The 19,981-nt window shown below is 36.2% G+C and overlaps 2 protein-coding genes and 1 long non-coding RNA gene across 9 annotated transcripts in view; all 3 read right to left on the reverse strand.

The window, feature by feature from the left end:
• The window catches only part of LOC109081408 (NLR family CARD domain-containing protein 3-like), a 61,690-nt gene that overhangs the window by 5,551 nt on the left and 36,158 nt on the right, over positions 1 to 19,981 (reverse strand). Inside the window, exons 1-4 of one of the 7 annotated variants that reach the window (XM_042752969.1) lie at positions 2,653 to 2,741; positions 2,290 to 2,329; positions 1,438 to 1,510; positions 619 to 738 (exon numbers count right to left, since the gene is read on the reverse strand). In XM_042752969.1, coding sequence (XP_042608903.1) covers positions 619 to 738; positions 1,438 to 1,487 — 170 coding nt within the window. In that variant the 5' untranslated portion in view covers positions 1,488 to 1,510; positions 2,290 to 2,329; positions 2,653 to 2,741. Of the gene's footprint in view, positions 1 to 618; positions 739 to 1,437; positions 1,511 to 2,289; positions 2,330 to 2,652; positions 2,783 to 7,024; positions 7,654 to 19,981 lie in introns of those variants that run through there. The other 6 variants (XM_042752965.1, XM_042752966.1, XM_042752967.1 and 3 more) reach the window with 6 other exon arrangements.
• LOC109061539 (NLR family CARD domain-containing protein 3-like) lies at positions 8,894 to 11,292 on the reverse strand. Its single transcript, XM_042752972.1, has 2 exons — positions 10,013 to 11,292; positions 8,894 to 9,709 (listed from the first exon to the last, which is right to left on the reverse strand). Exons 1-2 carry the CDS (start codon positions 10,834 to 10,836, stop codon positions 9,679 to 9,681), a joined length of 855 nt encoding a protein of 284 aa, XP_042608906.1. The 5' UTR covers positions 10,837 to 11,292; the 3' UTR covers positions 8,894 to 9,678.
• Positions 11,745 to 15,189, reverse strand: LOC122142410. The gene is made up of 4 exons (XR_006158584.1): positions 15,082 to 15,189; positions 12,687 to 12,858; positions 12,035 to 12,151; positions 11,745 to 11,833 (listed from the first exon to the last, which is right to left on the reverse strand). It is a non-coding gene; the product is annotated as an uncharacterized LOC122142410 (long non-coding RNA).

Genomic DNA, 19,981 nt, shown 5'->3' on the forward strand with positions numbered 1-19,981 from the left:
TCTACTGTAATTCATGGTTAATTCAGGTAGTTATAAAACATATGTAGTTGTTAGTTAACTATTTTTGTGAGCTCATCTAAAGGACTATTTATGCCTTGTATAGCTTTTACAAATGAGATTTAAAGGCTGTTAATATTTCTATGTTCTGTATCACTGTGTTGTGTTTGTTTCCTTTTTCTGTTTAGAAGATAACTGAGCCTTTAAATATCCTTTATAAATGCTTTACAAGGCATAACTAGTCCTCACTTTAGATGAGCTCACATGAATAGTTAACTGACCATTACTAAATGCTTTATAACTACCTGAATTTACTACATTTACTTACAATTTCTTGTGAACTTATGAATCACTGGCAACTCCTAAATAACTGGTTTGTAATTAATGCTATACTTTATTGAGAAATGATAAATTGATCATGAATAAAGTATGATAATACGATGATTAAACACATTATAGATATGCTTTTAAATCAAGAATAAAGCATTTATATCTGTATTTATAAACTGCTTATTTATGTCTATTAATGCTTTATAAATTATGAATTTTCTGTTTACTAATGCTTAATTAATGATCAATAGTGTGCAGTTATTATAAAGTGTTACCAATATGTATACTAACTGTGGGGCAGAGGACTTTGTTCCATCACTGAATGTAGGGTTTATAGGCATGGATCTTGTACTTTTCATAGACACACTGCTGCAGGGTCCTGCAGATTCTGATCTCAGTCTGTTTTTTCTGCTGATAGTGGCAAAAGACAAACAAGTATGCATAGTATATATATAAACACACACACACGCACGCATGCACGCACGCACACACACACTGTATTATTGTATATTAAGATACACATTTAGACTATTTGATAAACAGACAATCAATGTCCATTAATTAGTTTTTTTCTACTTTTATTTAACATTCAGTATTGTTATAATTATTAAAAGCTATTTTAATTATTATTATTGTATTTGTTTATTAAAAGTTACTTATTGAAAATTTGTAGAAAACAGTAATAAACAATTTTATATAATATACAAAGTGTATTTGCTAAATGCAAACTATGACTGGAACAACATTACATTGGCTATTCATTTAGTTAAGACACATTCAGTTTAATCTAAATACAGATAGAGATTCAGATAATTTGACACAGCATTGACAGACATCGGCCAATGCAAAAAATCACCAGATTAAAGTTTTTTCACTTATCAGAAATTCTGCAACCCATCAAATACAGATTGAACACAGCAACAGATCTCAACATGGCTAATACACTGATCCTACAAACCCAACACATATGTCTTATAGCACTGGTCAGAATCTGTTGGTGTAGTGCGAATAAGCCTACAGAAAACAAACCCATGATCTTGGCATTGTGAGAGAAATGCTCTAATGTCTGAGCTACAGAGATAAAAAGTTGCAAAAGTGCTGATGTCATACCTGGAGTCACTGGAGGTGTCTTCATTCTCTCTTTTCTCACGGGAACTCATTTTGGAAGCACTTCCCTCCTAGTCTAAATAATATATATATATATATATATAACAAAAAATTGATATAAACAAAAAATTGTCACATTCTAATTAAATATTCTCACGGCAGATGTAAGACCTTCTGTATTGCTCCTTTAAAGGAACGTGGTTAAATAAGGTAAACATATCCCTCAATGATTACTAAATCAATATAAAAGATAAAGTTAAAAAGAAAAAGTTAAATAGACAGATACACAGTTAAATGCAGACTACTGTCAGAAGCTTTGGATACTCACCTGTTAAGAAAAATTTGCAGTTTTGTGTAGAACAAATGATAATGTACTGCACAATGAGTTTTTACTCAAATCAACTCAATTCAGTGCATTCTGGGACTGCACAGATAAAACTAACTAAAACAAAGCCCATAACTCATGGTAAACTCAAACTAAAAGGTAACTCAAGATCAGCTTGTGTGAGGAACTACCATCCATCATTTGCAGTGTGTATTCACAGAAAACATGTAATAATTTATAAATATTAGTTCAAATATTTTAAAATGATATTATTTAGTAATATATATTATTTATTTAGTGTATTTGTGAAAAAAAATACTCAAGGTACACATCAACATTTAAAGTGGTCATGACATGAATTTTCCCTGTTCTTTTAACATACTGTCATAGTACAATAAAAATACTGTGATGCTGCATATCAAATATCTTGAGCTTGTATTATTCAGGTTTTATTATACTATGCTACATAATCATTCCTCACTGTTCATTCAGCTTTTAATGTTTGTTACAGTACAATTATGGATATTTACCTGCAGTAGAAAAGCAGTAGTTTTAGTAATAATGTCGTACCTGTGATACAAAAGAAGTGCAGAACTCAGCACTAATTTTTTTGTACTGTAAGCTAAAACAAATATAAAAACTAGATTTTTTCTTAAGTGCACATCATGACTTTAAACAAGCATCTCATATTCTGTCATTTGTGCAAGCGAATCAACAATCATTGCTTTATTGATATTGTCTGATAAATAGTATAATTAGCACAGTATAAAAGTTTAAAATTATTCTGGCAACAAAATATCTTTGAATTCACAATAACTTACCATCACAATTATCATTACCAACTTATTTCTACATATCTATGTGGTTACATAAAGAACAAGTTCTGAACTTACCGCACTGTGCTGCCACTTAAAAGTCCAGTCATAGATTTAAACTCTCAAAATATTATCCTTTCTTTTACTTTCATTTAGTCACCTGCTCAAAGGTGACTCTTGTCTCTTGTCTCTTTATCGTCTTGTTCTCCCTCTAGTGGTGCAGAGCATCATCATCATCATCATCATCATCATCATCTCAGGTGAGTCTTAAAGCAGTTGTGTTGTTTGTAACTCAAGGATGTGTGTAATATGGCAAATAAGGGATTTTTGTTTGTTTGTTTGTCAGCACTAATGATGTTGTTCTGCTGAATTTTGACTCTCTTCTGCTCTTCATCCTCCTTCAGGAGCTGATTAAGTGTCTCAAACTCCACCATCTGTAATAATATATAATATATATAATATATAATAATATAAAAATATGGGTAATTTATAAATATGTATGGACTGTTTGTCCTATCTCAATGCATAGGAAAATCAACATCAGTTTATGATGTCAGCTTACGGGTATATGATTGTCTCAAATCTTTCAGTTGTATTGACAATTCAACATTCAAGGAGACTTTGGGAAATGAGTAAACGCAACTTGAGAAATCTATTAAGAATTGCCCCATCTAAAAAACTATTTTTTTCCCCTTTTTAATTTTTTTTTTTTTTAAATGGCACTCAAACCAATCAATAAATCATAAACTGAGGTTTTCTGAGAAAGCAAGGAATAGTATGTGTATACTAGTACAGATTACTACTGTAGATTGTACAGTTGAGACATAAAGTAGTTAACTAAAAAGTGTTTGTTAGAACAGCTGTTGGATCTTACAGTGTATAGTTACTCACAACTGATTGATAACATGCATGTTCTGAGTCTGAAAGTAGTTGTTTTTAAACCTGGTTTTAATGACTGAACACACAAAATATAATGAAAATTCAACTTAACACAACAACAAATTACAAATTCAACTGCATACTCCATCACCTTTTGTTCAGACGTAAGCCTACAGCCATAGGCCTAAAAAAGCTTTATTTTATGATTACATTAAAAAGGAATTGTTCAAAAAAAATGAAAATTCTTCATTTAATCAGAAGCTCATTTAAATAGGCTTCAGCTCAAGCTGTTGTAAATCCTGTCCACTTCTTTGCATCGTCAGCACATGCTTCAGTGCTCTGAGAGTGTTTATAGTGCTGTGAGTTTAACACTTCATGACTGAGTTGAGTTGAGATTATTTGACACAAAAAATAGCAATTCACTGTTACAACCTTCTTGTCAAGGATAACACAATAAAGTTACAATAACTTATTTCCATTGTGGTCCTTGCTGTAAAAAAATAGAAAAACAGCTCTCTTCAAAGAATAGACAGCTCATCTCCATCAGCAGATGTTCAGCGTCCTCACAGGAGCTTCATGATACAGTAAAACTACACAGAGTCAACACACAGAGAACCAATAGTGATCTGTTTCAGTGTTTGAGCTTCAGAATTTGACTACACAGAATAGATTCATAATTTCCTTCATTTGCAGGTGTTTTCATGATTCGGTGAGTGATCCTTGACCATCTCAATGTAAAAAAAAAGAAGACAAAATATGAATCAAAACAGACACAATAAATATTTATTATATGAATTAATATTCAAGTGAATGTTAATTGAATTTTGAAAAAAATATCATTATAGTTTTAAAATATTTTAAGTTTTTAATGTATACAGTTAAAAAACATTGTAACATTGTATACATTAAAACTGAATTATATACGTTAACATCTTATTCATAAATATCAAATAAATATTAATCAGTTTATCTACTTGATTTCCATGAACACTTTCTTTGACAACGATCTTAAATCCACCAAACCCTTAATAAACACCTCAAAATCTAAACATGTAATTCTGAAAATCACATTAGAGCACTGCCAAACAGTCAAACATTAAGATTGTGTATGAATGTAAAGTGCTGTGACATATAGCCAAGTATGGTGACCCATACTCAGAATTCGTGGTTTGCATTTAACCCATCCAAGTGCACACACAAACACAGCAGTGAACACAGACACACTGTGAACACACACCTGGAGCAGTGGGCAGCCATTTATGCTGTGGCGCCCGGGGAGCAGTTGGGGGTTCGGTGCCTTACTCAAGGGCACCTCAGTCCCTTTTTTTAATTAATTAATCAATTAATTAATTAATTTTCTAAAGTGAATGTATGTTGTGAGCAGATGATCTTTAATATCAAGTCTAGTTTCAGCCCAGTAAAGTAAGCATCTTTTAAAAATAAATAAGCTAAATTGTAGGCCTAATTTCTTTTTCACAAGGGTACATTGCTTACAGTAGGTGCTTCTCAATGCAATGTGTCTGTGTCATGCTGCACATTCACCTCTAGATGGAGACAATTCAAAACAATTCAGTCTCAGGCTCCAATCCTAACCCACCACAAACTTCCAGTCAGAGACAGTTAACTTCTGTCCGTTGAAATAATGTTAACACCTTGCCTAGTGTACAAATGATAATGCTTTAATGTATTTATTCACATAATATTAAGCTTCTCTGTTATGTTTAATATCAGGTAGATGTGTATTAGTTCGAACCGGGTTTAATAGCAACATAAAAATAGTTTGGTTGTCTGTGAGAGAACTCATAAAAAAAATAAAAAATTAATAAAAGAATACATTTTTATCCTAATTCAACAATTGTCAGAGGAGCTTCTAACAACGATCTGATCTCTGTAAAGAAGAGCAATATATTGTGAAAGTCCTCATCAAACTGCACTGAATCCAGCTGACAGTTCATTAATTAATGAACACACTGAAAGTACTTGATCTGAGTCGTGTCAGACTGCACTCTGTGGATAGAAAAGGATTGAGTTGCTCATTATAAAATTTACTATAAATACTCTGCAGATTTACAGTGAACACACTGCAGGAATAGTACATCTGGAGAAACTGGTTCTTTCGCTTTTGTCTCACATTCAGTTCTGAGAAAACAAGAGGATCTCAGTGACTCTTCATTTCAAAATTCCACACACATTATATTTGTCAACATAAAATCAATTTTTCTGTCAGCCCAAACGCAGAAAGAGGCAGGTGGATTTCAGAAAGCAGAAGATAAAGTGATGGTAATAATCAGTAAAGTTTATTGAATAGTTTTACACTCTCAGTTAGACATCGTCTGACCAACACAATTTCAACAAGTGTTATTATATCGAAACAAAAATTACTGCTTTACAACATCATCATGTGATAATAAATCCTTGAAATAGAGACTGTCTCTTTCACGTATCTACTTACTTGTGAAGGCAACACAGCACACAACATACAGTTAGGATTAAACAGTAACAGAATAACAACATAATGATTGCAGTACATATGTATTATATACGTGTAGGAAGTAATGTTGTAGAGATAAAGAAACAGCATGAATGACGTACAATACAAATGTGTGTTTGCTCTCTTAAATATGCTCTCTCATATACCATAAATATCACATCTGTTACTAATTTCTGCAGTTACATCTAAAATCACACTGTTGACTCTATCACTATCCCTTAACCTGTCCTTAACCTTACTTGAATTCCCCATCAATAGCAGTCACAGTATTTTGCAATATAATATAAAGACAATAAATATTTTTTTGACGTATAATAGTTTACAGACATCTAGTAAAAAGAGATTCTGAGTATACATAGTAGTTTTAAGTAGAACATGTTTAAGTAAGGAATAATCAAACACGAGCTGTTGAATCATCAACAAAACAAAGCAAACAATAATTCGTAATTATTAAACGATGTGAAGCGGAGTATAATACAATTATACTACGGTCACCACACCTCAAGACATCGATCAGATGATATATTTAAAGGGATTCCTCTGGTTTTTGTACTTAAATCGCTATTGTGAGTAGGATTATTTCTTCTGCATCTCATCCAACGCCTCTTTTGCTTGTTTCAAAACGTCATTTTAAAGCTGGTAATGGAGGCTTGAGCCGTTGATAGCATTCTAATGCAGTTATTAATGAAGTTATTAGAAAGAGAGCGAGAGACAGAGACACACAGAGAAAGAGAAAGAGAGAGAGAGAGAGAGAGAGAGAGAGAGAGCTCTTGTGTGAATTATGCTACCTCTGTGCGTCCCTTAACAGTGTTCTGCAGCAGCGTCTCTTAATAGCGTTGTTATTACCTTGTTAGTGAGAAATGCCATGTGTATTTACTTTCGGAAAATTGTCTGTCATGTTATTGTTTTTGTTAGTCCTGTAATTTCCGTAATTACAGTTTTACTATGCGAAGTGACATGGAACTGTAATGCGGTCAGGAGAGCTGCCTACAACTACATACATATATATATACACATAAAATAATTTCAAACCACATAAAATCCTTAAAACAAACAAAATCAAGCACACATAACCCCCAAAGTATAACATGCAATTAATATTTTTGCAGTTAAATTCATACATCATATACACCATAAATCAAATATTTTCATAATCAGACATAGGACCATGACTCAAATAGATGCAGAAGTCAGTTGTTTGTCTGTTGTGTGATCTTACACAGTGACAGTGAGGAATGAAAAACCTTAAATCCAGCATAGAGGGGTTCAGTGAATGTGGTGTTGAATGTGTGTAAGTGTGTGGATATGTGTGTCAGAGACGCTGTAGAAGGACAGAGTGCCGGCTGGCCAGTCCAGATACACTCCTACTCTTTTAGAGGAGGGTGAAGGAGCAGGGATGTTGCTGCTCACATTGTTGTGCCAGACAACAAATCCATCAACCGTGCAGAAGAGACACCAGGACTTGTTATTGTATCCAAACTTACCAACAGTCCCTTCCTTCCTGCTGATTGTTTTATAGGCCACTGCTACACGAGCCCAGCCAGTCCGCTCAACCTCCCAGTAATGACGTCCAGTCAGACTCTCTTGACACAGAACCTGAGGAATATCAGGATATGGCTGCTGCTCATCCACATATTTCACCTCTCCGTTCTCAGACAGAATTAGTTGAGTGCTCACTGTGTTTGGATCAAGTGTGAGATCACAGAAATCTGAACACAGAGACAAAAACAGTTGTAAAATTTTGTTTGTTTTCGTAAAATGTGCAAGAGTGTCCCAGACAAAGAACCTACATTTCTGCAGTCCTGGTTGGATCCTGAAAGGTTCTCCATGGTCCAAACTAAAATGACACACAAACATACAAACATAAAGTAATTGGAATAGTTATTCACATACAGTCCTTAAATGTAATGATTCCAGTTCATTTGTATAGCATTTTCTCAATACATATTGATACAAAGTAGTTTACAGAGCTGTATGTCTCAGTGTTTCAATATATTCAGTCCATAGTGAACAGGTTTACAGGAAATATGAGTTATAACTTTTTTTTCCTATAGTGTACTTTAGACATTGTACTAAATCTAAGTAACTTTGCAACTTCAATAGAGTATTAGTAGACTGTTAGGTTAGGGTTGTTGTTAATAGAAAAACTGACATGGACTTGCAAAGTTACTTATAGTCAGTTGATTGTCTGTTGGGGAACAGCAGATATTAAGCAGACAGTCTACTAATACTCTAATGGTTGTTAGCTGACAAACTTGCAAAGTTACTTTTAGTCTGCAGAATGTCTGAAGTGGACAGATACATTTTTTGAGCTTAGTGATTTAATTAGTACATGCAGAAATGTGAAGTTTGGGCTCTTGCTGCAGACACGTTTTTTAAACTTCTACCCCCCACATACTTGAGTATCTTTAGTGAGCAGTTTCGATCCTTCAGTTTGTCAGAGAGAAGCTGGACTCCTGATTGTCCTGGGTGATAGTAGTGTATACAGGTTCATTGGTTTACATGTTAAGTCTAGTATGGAGGTGTTATTACTTGATTTGCTATAGATAGATGGAAATGAAGAAGAAAAGGGAAAAAAAGGGAATGTGTGTGTATGCATGTATGTATGCATCTGTATCCATGTGAATGCATGGATTTATGTGATTATAAGGTAGGTAGATATACGGTGTATGTAAAGATGTATGTATAAGAGAAGCATCAAATTGTTTTGTATTTAACTAAAGGATAAAAATAGAGAAATGGGGTAGGACCTGATAAGTTTGTTATGAACTTCTTCTTACTCCTTTTTGAACATGGGAATTTCTATAATAATTTTGGAAGATTGTGCTGAGAAGTATATGATTTAATTCAGCTGCTATTTTAATTTTAATTTTATATATGTATGCATGTCTGTATATATATATATTTTTTTTATTTACATGTTCAAATAAAACTAAACTAAAAATTGTAGCTCAGATCCAGCTCTCTCAGGTGTGCGGGGTTTGAGCTCAGAGCTGAAGACAGATAACTACAGCCTTCTTCTGTCACCATACAGCCTGACAACCTACAAACACACATCAACAGATTACATCACCTGTGAAGCCCTCAGCTCTCAAATACCAGAGGATTCATTGTTGATCTCAGTTTTAAACCAGTATGCAAGTCCTTACTGGATTTCTCGTCTTATAAAATGATATGCACAAATGCTCTGAAGTGACATGAAATATCATGAAACAATCAAACAAATGCAACACAACATCTTGAAACAGGCTTTTTAAATCTAAATATTTTTAACTTGACACCACATTAAAAACACAACTCTGAGTGCTGAACTTTGGTCATGCCAAAGAAAATAGTCTGCACACTTAATATTATATTAGTGTAATCTACAGACATTGCAGAAAGATGGACTTTCAGAAGTACTTTTTTTTTTTTGTTTAAATCGGACATCAAGCCTTTAGGCACCCCCCCCCCAAACCTGACACCACCTCCCTCGTCAGCTTGATTTCAAAGATTTAACCAGAAAGAGGGAAAGTGTTTGACAACAATTTATCTTAAGAACCTGCTGCCCTGACAGATCTTGAGAATTTATGAATGTGTGATGTTCTAAAAGACCTCAGTATCTCCAGTTTACAGTTTTGGCTCTTCAGTCCATCGATCAGCTTCACTCCTGAATCCTGCAAGTCATTGTTACTCAGGTCCAGCTCTCTAAGGACAGAGTTTGACGATTGTAGAGCGAATGACACAATTTTACTTTACTGAGCAGTGAGATTACAGCCAGCAAGACTGAAACAGAACAGAACACAAAATAATCAAATTCTTAACCTCATTCTACAATTAGCATTGTAATATCTACTTAATTTATGTTAAACAGACCGGGACATTCTAAAAATAAGCTAAACAATACCCTGTTAAAAAACAAAAAACAAAAAAAAAAAACAGCATATGCTGGTTAGGTAAGCCAGTTCAAACCAGCAGCCATGCTTTAAAACATACCTAACCAGCACATGCTGTTGTTTTTCCAATGGTAGAAAGTGCACTTCCATTCAAAAAGGAATCTTCATTGTTAGACATGGGTTAAACACTCACAGAGATTTTCTGCAGTTGATCACAGCTGATATCAATCTTCTTCTACCTTCATCTGATGTGTTGTATTTCTTGAGATTCAGCTCATCCAGCACTTCCTCTGACATCTGAAGCATGTAGGCGATTGCTGAGCAGTGAGATGGAGAGAGTTTCTTCTCTGAGTATTTGTCTGATTTCAAAAACTCCTGGATTTCTCTGGACAGAGTCTGATCCTTCACTTCCAGCAGACAGAGGAACAGATTGATGGCTCTTTCAGTGGAGACTGCTTGTCCATCTTTGATCTTCTCTTTTATGTAAAGTGTGGTTTTACTGATGCTCTCTGAGCTCTTTTCTGTGTGTGTCAGCAGATCCCGTAAGAGTCTCTGATTGGACTCCAGTGAGATGCCCAGCAAGAACCGCAGGAACAGATCCAGGTGTCCATTTTTACTTTCTAAAGCTTTATCTACTGCACCTTTATGCAAATTAAGCATTGAATCAAAAACCTTCAGGGCTTTCATTGTGCTGCTTAAATAGCAGTAAAACACATAGAAAGCAGCAAGAAACTCTTGAACACTCAGATGAATGAAGCAGTAGACTTTCCTCTGATTAATCACAGATTCTTCCTTAAAGATCTGAGTGCAAATCTCTGAAAACACTGAGGCATCAGTGACGTCTATGCCGCTCTCAATCAGGTCCTCCTCATAGAACATCACATTGCCCTTCATCAGCTGATTGAAAGCCACTTCAGCAAGTTTTACAATCACTTCTCTGTTGGACTTCAGGAGTTTCTCTGGATCTCTTTCATCATACTTTCTCTTAATCTGAATCAGCAGGAAGCAGATGTACATTTCAGTCAGAGTTTGAGGGATTTCTGCATTGAGATCTTCTTTCAGGAGGTTTTGAAGCACGGTGGATGAGATCCATCAGAAGACAGGGATGTGGCACATGATGTGGAGGCTTCTTGCTCTTCTGATGTGTGAGATGATTCTGCTGGCGTGATCCTGGTCATTGATTCTCTTCCTGAAATATTCCTCTTTTTGAGGGTCATTAAATCCCTGAATTTCTGTCACACGGTTAATGTATTTGAATGGGATCTGATTGGCTGCTGCTGGTCTGGAGGTGATCCAGATGAGAGCAGAGGGAAGCAGCTCTCCTTTCATGAGGTTTAACATCAACACACCCACTGATGAAGACTCAGCCACATCACACACACTCTCATCATCTGAAAACAGTGTCATTCTGCTTTCATCCAGACCATCAAAGATGAACACAACTTTACACTCCTCATAAATCTTTGAGTCCAGATCTTGAAGCTCAGGATGGAAGTCCAGCAGAAGTCTGTGAAGACTGTACTTATCATCTTTAATCAAGTTCAGCTCTCGAAATGGAAGCACAAACATGAAATCTACATCCTGATTGTCTTTTCCCTCGGCCCAGTCCAGAATGAACTTCTGCACAGAGACAGTTTTTCCAATTCCAGCGATGCCTTTAGTAAGAACAGTCTTGATTTTGTCTTTCTTCTCACATCCTGTTTCAGGTAATGGTTTAAAGATGTCATTACAGCTAATTAGATTGTGTTGTGCTCTGGGTGTTTTCTCCATCTGTAAAACCTCATGTTCTTCATTCACTCCTTCACTCTCTCCTTCTATGATATAGAGCTGTGTGTAGATTCTGTTCAAGAGGGTTTCATTTCCTTAAAGTTCTCCACCCTCAAACAAATTTTCATACATCACCTCCATACTTCTTTCCTACATGTCTCTAGCCCTATGCAGGACTTCTTCGGGTCTTTCCTGCCTGATTTGGGTCTGATTGTGGGATGTAATTGTTTTATCTATCTTAACAATGCTGAAATTAAAATGAAAGAGCAGCACAAATTGCAATATCATTAGTTACAATGGCTGTTGAAGATTATCAGAAACATATAGGTGTGGATTGTATATATTACATATTTAGCAGAACATTTAGTGTTTATTATTATTGTTATATTTTAAATCATATTATTTGAGATTAATTGCAGTAAATCAGCAAGTAAATATTTATACTAACTGTTGGGCAGAAGTCACTGTTCCATCACTGATTGAAGGATGATTAAACATGGATTGTGTACTTTTCATAGACACACCGCTGAGGTCTGGAAATTCTAATCTCAGTGTTTTATTCCTGCTGACAAAAGTGACAAAAGACAAACATGTATAGTATACATACACACTGTACTATTGTTTATTAAGATACACAGTTCTATTATTTGATTAACAGACATTGTCCATTAAAGGTTTTCCCCCCTTTTATTTAACATCCAGTATTTTTTCAATTATTAAAAGCAATTTAAATAATTGTTGTATTTAATTATTGAAAGAGAATTTGGGGAAAACAATCATAAACAATTTTATAAATCATACAAGGTGTATTTTCTATATGCAAACTACGATGGGAACAAAATTACATTCAGCATTGGCTGCATTCAGCATTTAGTTTAGAGAAATTTGGTTTTATCTGAATGCAGATAAGAATTACAAATAATTTGACACAGCACTGATAGGAACTGGCCAGAGCAGACAATCTCTAGATTACAGTTGGTTCCTTCTCGGAAATTCCACAGCCCAACAAATACAGACTGAACACAGCAATAGATGCCAGCATGGGTAACACACTGATCCAACAAAAGATCAAAAGAGTTGCAAAAGTGCTAATGTTATACCTGGAGTCACTGGAAGTCTCTGTTGCTTCATTTATTTCATGGGGCAGGTCACAAATGTAATTATCCCACAAAGATGCACAGTTTGATCCAGGAGAACATCTTATTTTAGACATAGCGTCTTCATTCTCTCTTTTCTCATGGGAACTCATTTTTGAAGTACTGCCTTCCTACTCTAAATAAGACATATATAAAAACACTCTCTCTCACACACACACACACACACACACACACACACACACACACACACACACACACACACACACACACACACACACACACACACACACACAAAACAGAAACACAACATTTCAGGAACAAAAGTACAGCAAATCATGGTCACATTTGATTAGTCTCACAATAGATGACCTTCTATATCACTCTATTAAAGCAATATGGTGGAATAAGCTTTACATATCCCACACTGATTTCACGATTTCAAGATGAAAGATAAAGTTAAAGAGAAAAAGTCAGACAGATACACAATTAAATGCAGACTATTATTCAGTAGCTTTGGATAATTACTGTCACGGGTCTGTTCTGTGTCTCCCTGGGTGGCCACTAGAGGTCTCACTTCCCCTTGTTGTCACCTCCTTCAGAACTACATTCAGAACTACATATTAAGTTACTTTTCCAGGATGTGCCAGATCCCAGAGTTTCCCGTGAGTGTTCACATCACGGCCGCTGAGCCAGCGCCAATGGCCAAGATGGCCGCCAGCCCAGCACCACAGCACAAGATGGCCGCCAGCCCAGCACCACAGCACAAGATGGCCGCCAGCCCAGCACCACAGCACGAGATGACCACCAGCCCAGCACCACTGCACAGGAGGGTCGAATCTACACCTGTGTTGGCAGACAAGATGGTTGACTCAACGCCTGAGTCTTCCGTCAAGGAGCCACCGGCACGTCATGGACTGATCCACCGTGGCCACCTGAACTGCCTGGCCCCTCGTGGTCCCCGGAACTTTCGGGTCCACCGTGGCCACCTGAACTGCCTGGTCCCTCGTGGTCCCCTGAACTTTCGGGTCCACCGTGGCCACCTGAACTGCCTGGTCCCTCGTGGTCCCCTGAACTTTCGGGTCCACCATGGCCCCCTGATCTGACCGAGCCACCTGGGCTACCAGGGGAGCCATCGCTGCCGGTCCCAGTTCCCCTACACGGGCCTGGCCCGCCATCCCTCCCCCTGTTCTGCCTCCACCAGTCCACCTCCCTCCTGGTCTCTTTGTTTTGTGTTTATTTTGTTCTGAGGAGCATCTGGAAGCTGCTCCTTAGAGGGGGGGGATAGTGTCACGGGTCTGTTCTGTGTCTCCCTGGGTGGCCACTAGAGGTCTCACTTCCCCTTGTTGGTCACCTCCTTCAGAACTACATTTCCCACTAGCCTTATCTGTTCATCACTGTTCATTGTGTTCAGCTGTCACCACTTACCTTGTTTGCACCTGTCTTTAAATACCCTGGTTGTTTCTGTCATTGTGACGGAGTCCTTGTTGCATGTCACCCTGCTTTTTCCTGGTGGTTCCCTAGTGGATGTTCGTGTTTCGTGTTTTGGACTGTTTATGTTTGGTTTTGACCCCTGCCTGGACTGTTTATGATTTTGGATTACCCTTTAATAAACACTGCATTTGGATCTACCTGTCTGTGTGCGTGTCGTGACAATTACTTAAGTAAAATGTGCAGTTTTGTGTAGTGTAGTTTTTTTTGTTTTACTCAAATCAGCTCAATTCAGTGCATTCTGGGACTGCACAAGTAAAACTAACTAAAACAAAGCCCATAACTGCTGGTAAACTCAAACTCAAAGGTAACTCAAGATCAATTTGTGTGAGGAACTGCCATACATCATTTGCAGTGTGTAAATATGTAATCATTTTTAAATATTAGTACAGTTAAGTTTAAATAATATTATTTAGAATTATATGTTATTTAATTAGCGAAACTTATTAGCGAAAAATATTTTAAATTATAATAGCATTAAGAATGATTCACTCAAGGTACAGATCAACATTTAAAGTGGTCATGACATTAATTTCCCAGGTTCTTTTAACATAGTATAATAAGCAATACTGTAATATATGTAATATATACTGTAATAATAAGTGCATATCAAATATCTTGAGCTGTTTTTCAGGTTTTATTATATTAAGGTAGATAATCATTTCTTACTGTTCATTCAGCTGTTAATGTTTGCTACAATACAAGTATAGAAACTTACCTGCAGTAGAAAAGCAGTAGTTTTGGTAATAATGTGGTACTTGTGATACAAAAGAAGTGCAGAACTCAGCACTACTTTTTTGTACTGTAAGCTAAAACAAATGTAAAAACTGCATTTTTTTTAAATGCACATCATTACTTTCAACAAGTATCTCATATTCTAGCATCTTTACAAGAGAAATTCTGAACTTACCACAATATGCTACCACTCAAAAGTCCTGGCATAGATTTAAACCCTCAAAATGTTATTCTATCTTTTACTTTCATTTAGTCAACTCCTTAAGGTGACTCTTGTCTCTTTTCTCTTGGTGGTCATCTTCTCCCTCTGGTGGTTCAGACCATCATCACAATATCAGGTGGATATCAAAGCTGTTGTGTTGTTTGTAACTCAACACAAACAGTAAGAATTCAAATCAAACTAGCTATCAGGATAAGTGTATGTTGTTTAATAAGGCAAATGAGAGCTTTTTGTTGTCAGTCAGCACTAGGGACAGTGAAGTGAATTTTTATTCCCTTCTGCTTCTCATTCTCCTTCTGGAACTGATTAAGTGTCTCAGACTCCTCCATTTGTATCTAGAGTCAGGATGAAGATCATTTATTGATTATTTATTGAATATTACATAATAACATACATAGCAATAATAAATCTAAAGTTTGTTTCATTTGAAGTCACCATACGGATGATTAGTGTTTTATAATATGATGACTCATTTGGTTTGTTTTTAACAGCAGTTTGACGGGTTTGTTTAATGCCAATTCCAGCTCATGTTTAAACACATTGACTTATTCCAGATAGCAACGTATTTTTGGGACATCTAGCACATGTGGAATGAGGATCTGGCACACATGCAGCATATATTTTTGTAATTATTTGGGCATTTAACTCTTAGTTTCTCTTCGCTGGCTGTTGTGATGGTGTGTTTATCAAACACATTTGCAGGAGCAAATAAAGACAAAATGAGATCAGGTGATGATAGGCAACAATTGATGGTTCTACAATCATAATGAAATTCACAAATGTCATTTGCCTCTAAACAATCGTGTTGTTCCAATAATACACTTGCTTTATTAAACTGCAGCGTAAGATCAACAGTATTGCAGAACCAGTTAAAATATATATGTATATTTTTTAAAAAGCACAGAAAATTAAACTCCGGTAACACACAAAGTCATCACAAGTCAACACATGAATCTCAACAATGGTGACAATAAAAGTGTAATGTCGCAATGCATGCTGGGTACCATAGTACAAAACTCCCAGCATACATCACAGCATGAATAAATCATGCAGCTGAATTTTCCTATTATTTTCTTTAATTGAAACTTTTGTTCATGTATTTATTTATTTGCTTTTAGTAGCTTTTTGTGATGTCCAGAATACACCAGGATTGTATATACACTGTCACAACCAAATTAGCCTTGTGGGCGGCACTTTAACGTTAAGCTTCAGACAACGCGAGCTCGAGTCTGGCTGTAGTTTCCTGCTTTCTTATCTCTCCTCCTGCAACCACTACAGGAATCTGACTGAACAAGATGGAGCCGGTGGGATATGGGAGGGCCACGGTGGAGATGTGGGAGCTAGGAGCCAAAGTGGAGGTTATATTACAGAGGCCAGCTACAGCTCACCCTCAGCAGCGAGGATGTGAGTTGGTCTCCATTTAATATTCCACTAGGACTCCCTCTGGGATGTTACTAGCTCAACCAAGAACATACCGAAAAACAAAAAAACAAACACTGCTATAATAACTTTAGTTTGTATACAAGGAGTAAGCAGGGAGAAGAGAAACAGGGAGAACACGTGACACATATACATGCTTTATTTTATTTTTTTCATTAAAAAAGTTTTAGGTATGATATGATGCATGTCAGTCAAACTGAACAGAGATGAGATATTTATTAGAAAACCACAAATACAACACCCTTCATTCTCACTATAATAGTATTTTTTTTTTTGCAGTATCATGATATAAATCAGGAATCTGGTTTTGGGTGAAATAAGTAAGAAAAAAAAAATTAAGAAATTATTACGTGAGTTAAAAATGGCTCACTATTTGTCAGGTATTGTGTTCAAGTCACCCTTTTCATTCATACAGTTTATCAATGATTTATAATGCAATTGTAATGAGTTATTAGTCATTAATGAACACCTTTATAACTTAAATTGAAATTCTGAATCTTGTTTGTTTCCTTTCCTTAAATTCAGTTCAAATTTACAAAACAACTAATTCTGAGTGATGAACATATATTAAAAAAAAATTTAAGGAGAACATTCTCTCTCTTTCCAAAAGGGGGCGCTATATGTTCATCAAAGATAGAAGAGGGCTCAGACTCAATTTCCAATCCAACATAAAACTTCCAGTCCATACTTCTGCATGCTGAAATAGTATTATGACCTCATCTAGTGTAAAAATCATAATGCTTTAATGTGTTTATTACAGTTTTTCTCAGTCGCTTTGGTGCATTTCTCAAATCATCCTTAATATTTGCAAAAAAGTATGTGCATTTCTCAAAACAATTAGTACAAACAGCACCACACAATGGATTACCTGCAAAAGCCTGTAACTTACTCAAAATCTTTAGCTCTTATCTCAAGTAAGTATTTATGTCAGTCCACATATCAGTGCCATCAGAATGAAAAGTCCCTGAGTCATTGTTCACAAAGAAGATAGTCAAAATGCTTAGTCATATTGTCAATATTTATAGTGCACCCTGTTAGTATTACCTGCTGTCAACTATGGCAACAGTTTGGATGAAAGTTACTGTATTGAAATCCAGAAAGCAGCACTTCTTATGTACAGTGGGTACGGAAAGTATTCAGACCCCCTTAAATTTTTCACTTTTGTTATATTGCAGCCATTTGCTAAAATCATTTAAGTTCATTTTTTTCCTCATTAATGTACACACAGCACCCCATATTGACAGAAAAACACAGAATTGTTGACATTTTTGCAGATTTATTAAAAAAGAAAAACTGAAATATCACATGGTCCAAAGGGCACAAAGGCAAAAATACAGAATTATAAAGGCAAATACAGGAAACTCCCCTTAGACAGAATTTTGCTTTTGCGTGCAGCACTGTAGGAATTGTAGTGCAGTCTGTCTACACCTCCTGATGTGCCAGTCAGTTGGCCCACAGATTCTCGTCTACATCACAATGAATATCTTCCCTTGCAATGCAACATGGAATTGGAGTCAGGTGAACCATCTCACAACTTCATTTATGTGAATGAGGCTGGCTTCAACTTGACCAAAAGCAGAAGGTGTAGTCGAAATGTCTTCGGCCACAGAGCTACTGTTGATTTGCCAGGCCAACGGAGAGGAAATATCCATTGTCAGAATTTGTACAAATGACTGGATGATGTGGAGGTTGTACAAGTAGCTTTGAAAATTTAATTTCTGATTTGAGAAATGCACCAAAGCGACTGATAAAAACTGTAATATAACATTGTGGTCATCTGCCATATATAGTAGGCCTATCAGGTGGATGTGTGATAGTTTGAACCAGTTTTAATAACAAAAAATAAATAAAATAAGAGTTTGGGTGTCTGTGAGCATAGGCCTCTAGAGATATTAAAGTTTTAAGTGAAGAAAAATTAGTTTTGTACTCATTCAACAGTTGTCAGAGGAGCTTCTGTGGAGGATCTGTTCTATGCAAAGTGCTCATCAAATGAATTGAACTGAACTGAATCAAAATAACAGTTCATTAATACACTGAAAGTACATGATCAAGGCTGTATCAGACTGGACTGGATAGATATGGGATGAGTTGCTCATTATAATATTTACAGTAAACACCCTGCAGATTTACAATGAACAAACCACAGGAACATCTAGATAAACCGATTTATTCACTTTTGTTTCACATTCACTTCTGAGAATACAGGAGGATCTCAGTCACACTGCATTTCAAAATTCCACACATAACAAATTATCAGCCCAAATGCAGAGGGAGGGAAGTTCAGCAAGCAGGAGATGAAGTGATGTTAAAAATGAGTAGTTTGTTGAATAATTGATTTCCATGTTCAGTCAGACATTTGCAGTCTGACCAACACAAATTTAACCAGCGTTAATATACCAAAACAAAAAATACTGCTTTACAACATGATCCTGTGATGATAAATCGAGACTCTCTCTTATCTCTAATGTACTTATGAAGGCAACACAGCACACAACATACAGTTAGGATTAAACAGAAACAGAAAAATGTTATATATGTATAGGTATATGCATATATGTTATATATGTATAGGAAGTAATGTGGTAGAGATAAATGACGTACAATACAAATGTATGTTTGCTCTCTTAAATATGACATATCTCTTTGAAGTTATAGCTATAATTACACTGTTGACCCTACCCCTATGCCTTAACAAACCCTTAAACTTAACCATATCACAAAACCTGTCCTTAATCTTACCCGTATTCCACATCAGTAGCAACAAACTTGTTTTGCAATACAACATGAACACAATATTTTCATATATATATATATAGTAGTCAAAGTCTAGTATGAAGTGGGACTAAATATACAACAGCATTTTTACACATTTATGTTTAACAACATTTAAATGTACAACATGGATTTACTATTGCTGTAGTTGAATTCATACATAAGATAAATAGACCTAAACTACGACCATGATTAGGATGGAGACAGAAGTCAGTTGTTTGTCTGTTGTGTGATCTTACACAGTGACAGTGAGGAATGAAAAACCTTAAATCCAGCATAGAGGGGTTCAGTGAATGTGGTGTTGAATGTGTGTAAGTGTGTGAGTGTGTCAGAGACGCTGTAGGAGGACAGAGTGCCAGTCCAGATACACTTCTTCTCTTTTAGAGGAGGGTGAAGGAGCAGGGATGTTGTTGCTCACATTGTTGTGCCAGATAACAAATCCATCAACAGTGTAGAAGAGACACCAGGACCTCCCAGTCAGGGCCGTGCACAGTGGGGTGGCCCGGTGGCTAGAGCCACTGCCCCTCTGCCCTCATCATCTGAAGTGCCCCTCTCAGCCCCTGCCCCTGTGTGCACCCATTCCTGATCCCGGATGTCTGTTAACACTCCGCTAATGATCCACTGATTCTGCTAATCCGCTCTG

Source organism: Cyprinus carpio, chromosome B25 (genome assembly GCF_018340385.1).
Source record: "Cyprinus carpio isolate SPL01 chromosome B25, ASM1834038v1, whole genome shotgun sequence".
Lineage (NCBI taxonomy): Eukaryota > Metazoa > Chordata > Actinopteri > Cypriniformes > Cyprinidae > Cyprinus > Cyprinus carpio.

What these genes read in the sequence shown, in the direction of transcription:
- LOC109061539 (XM_042752972.1), bottom strand. Translation starts at nt 10,836, where the DNA reads ATGTACATCTGCTTCCTGCTGATTCAGATTAAGAGAAAGTATGATGAA. An exon ending in ATCAACTGCAGAAAATCTCT is followed by an intron (nt 9,710 to 10,012) that starts GTGAGTGTTTAA and finishes GTTCTGTTTCAG; the next exon opens with TCTTGCTGGCTGTAATCTCA.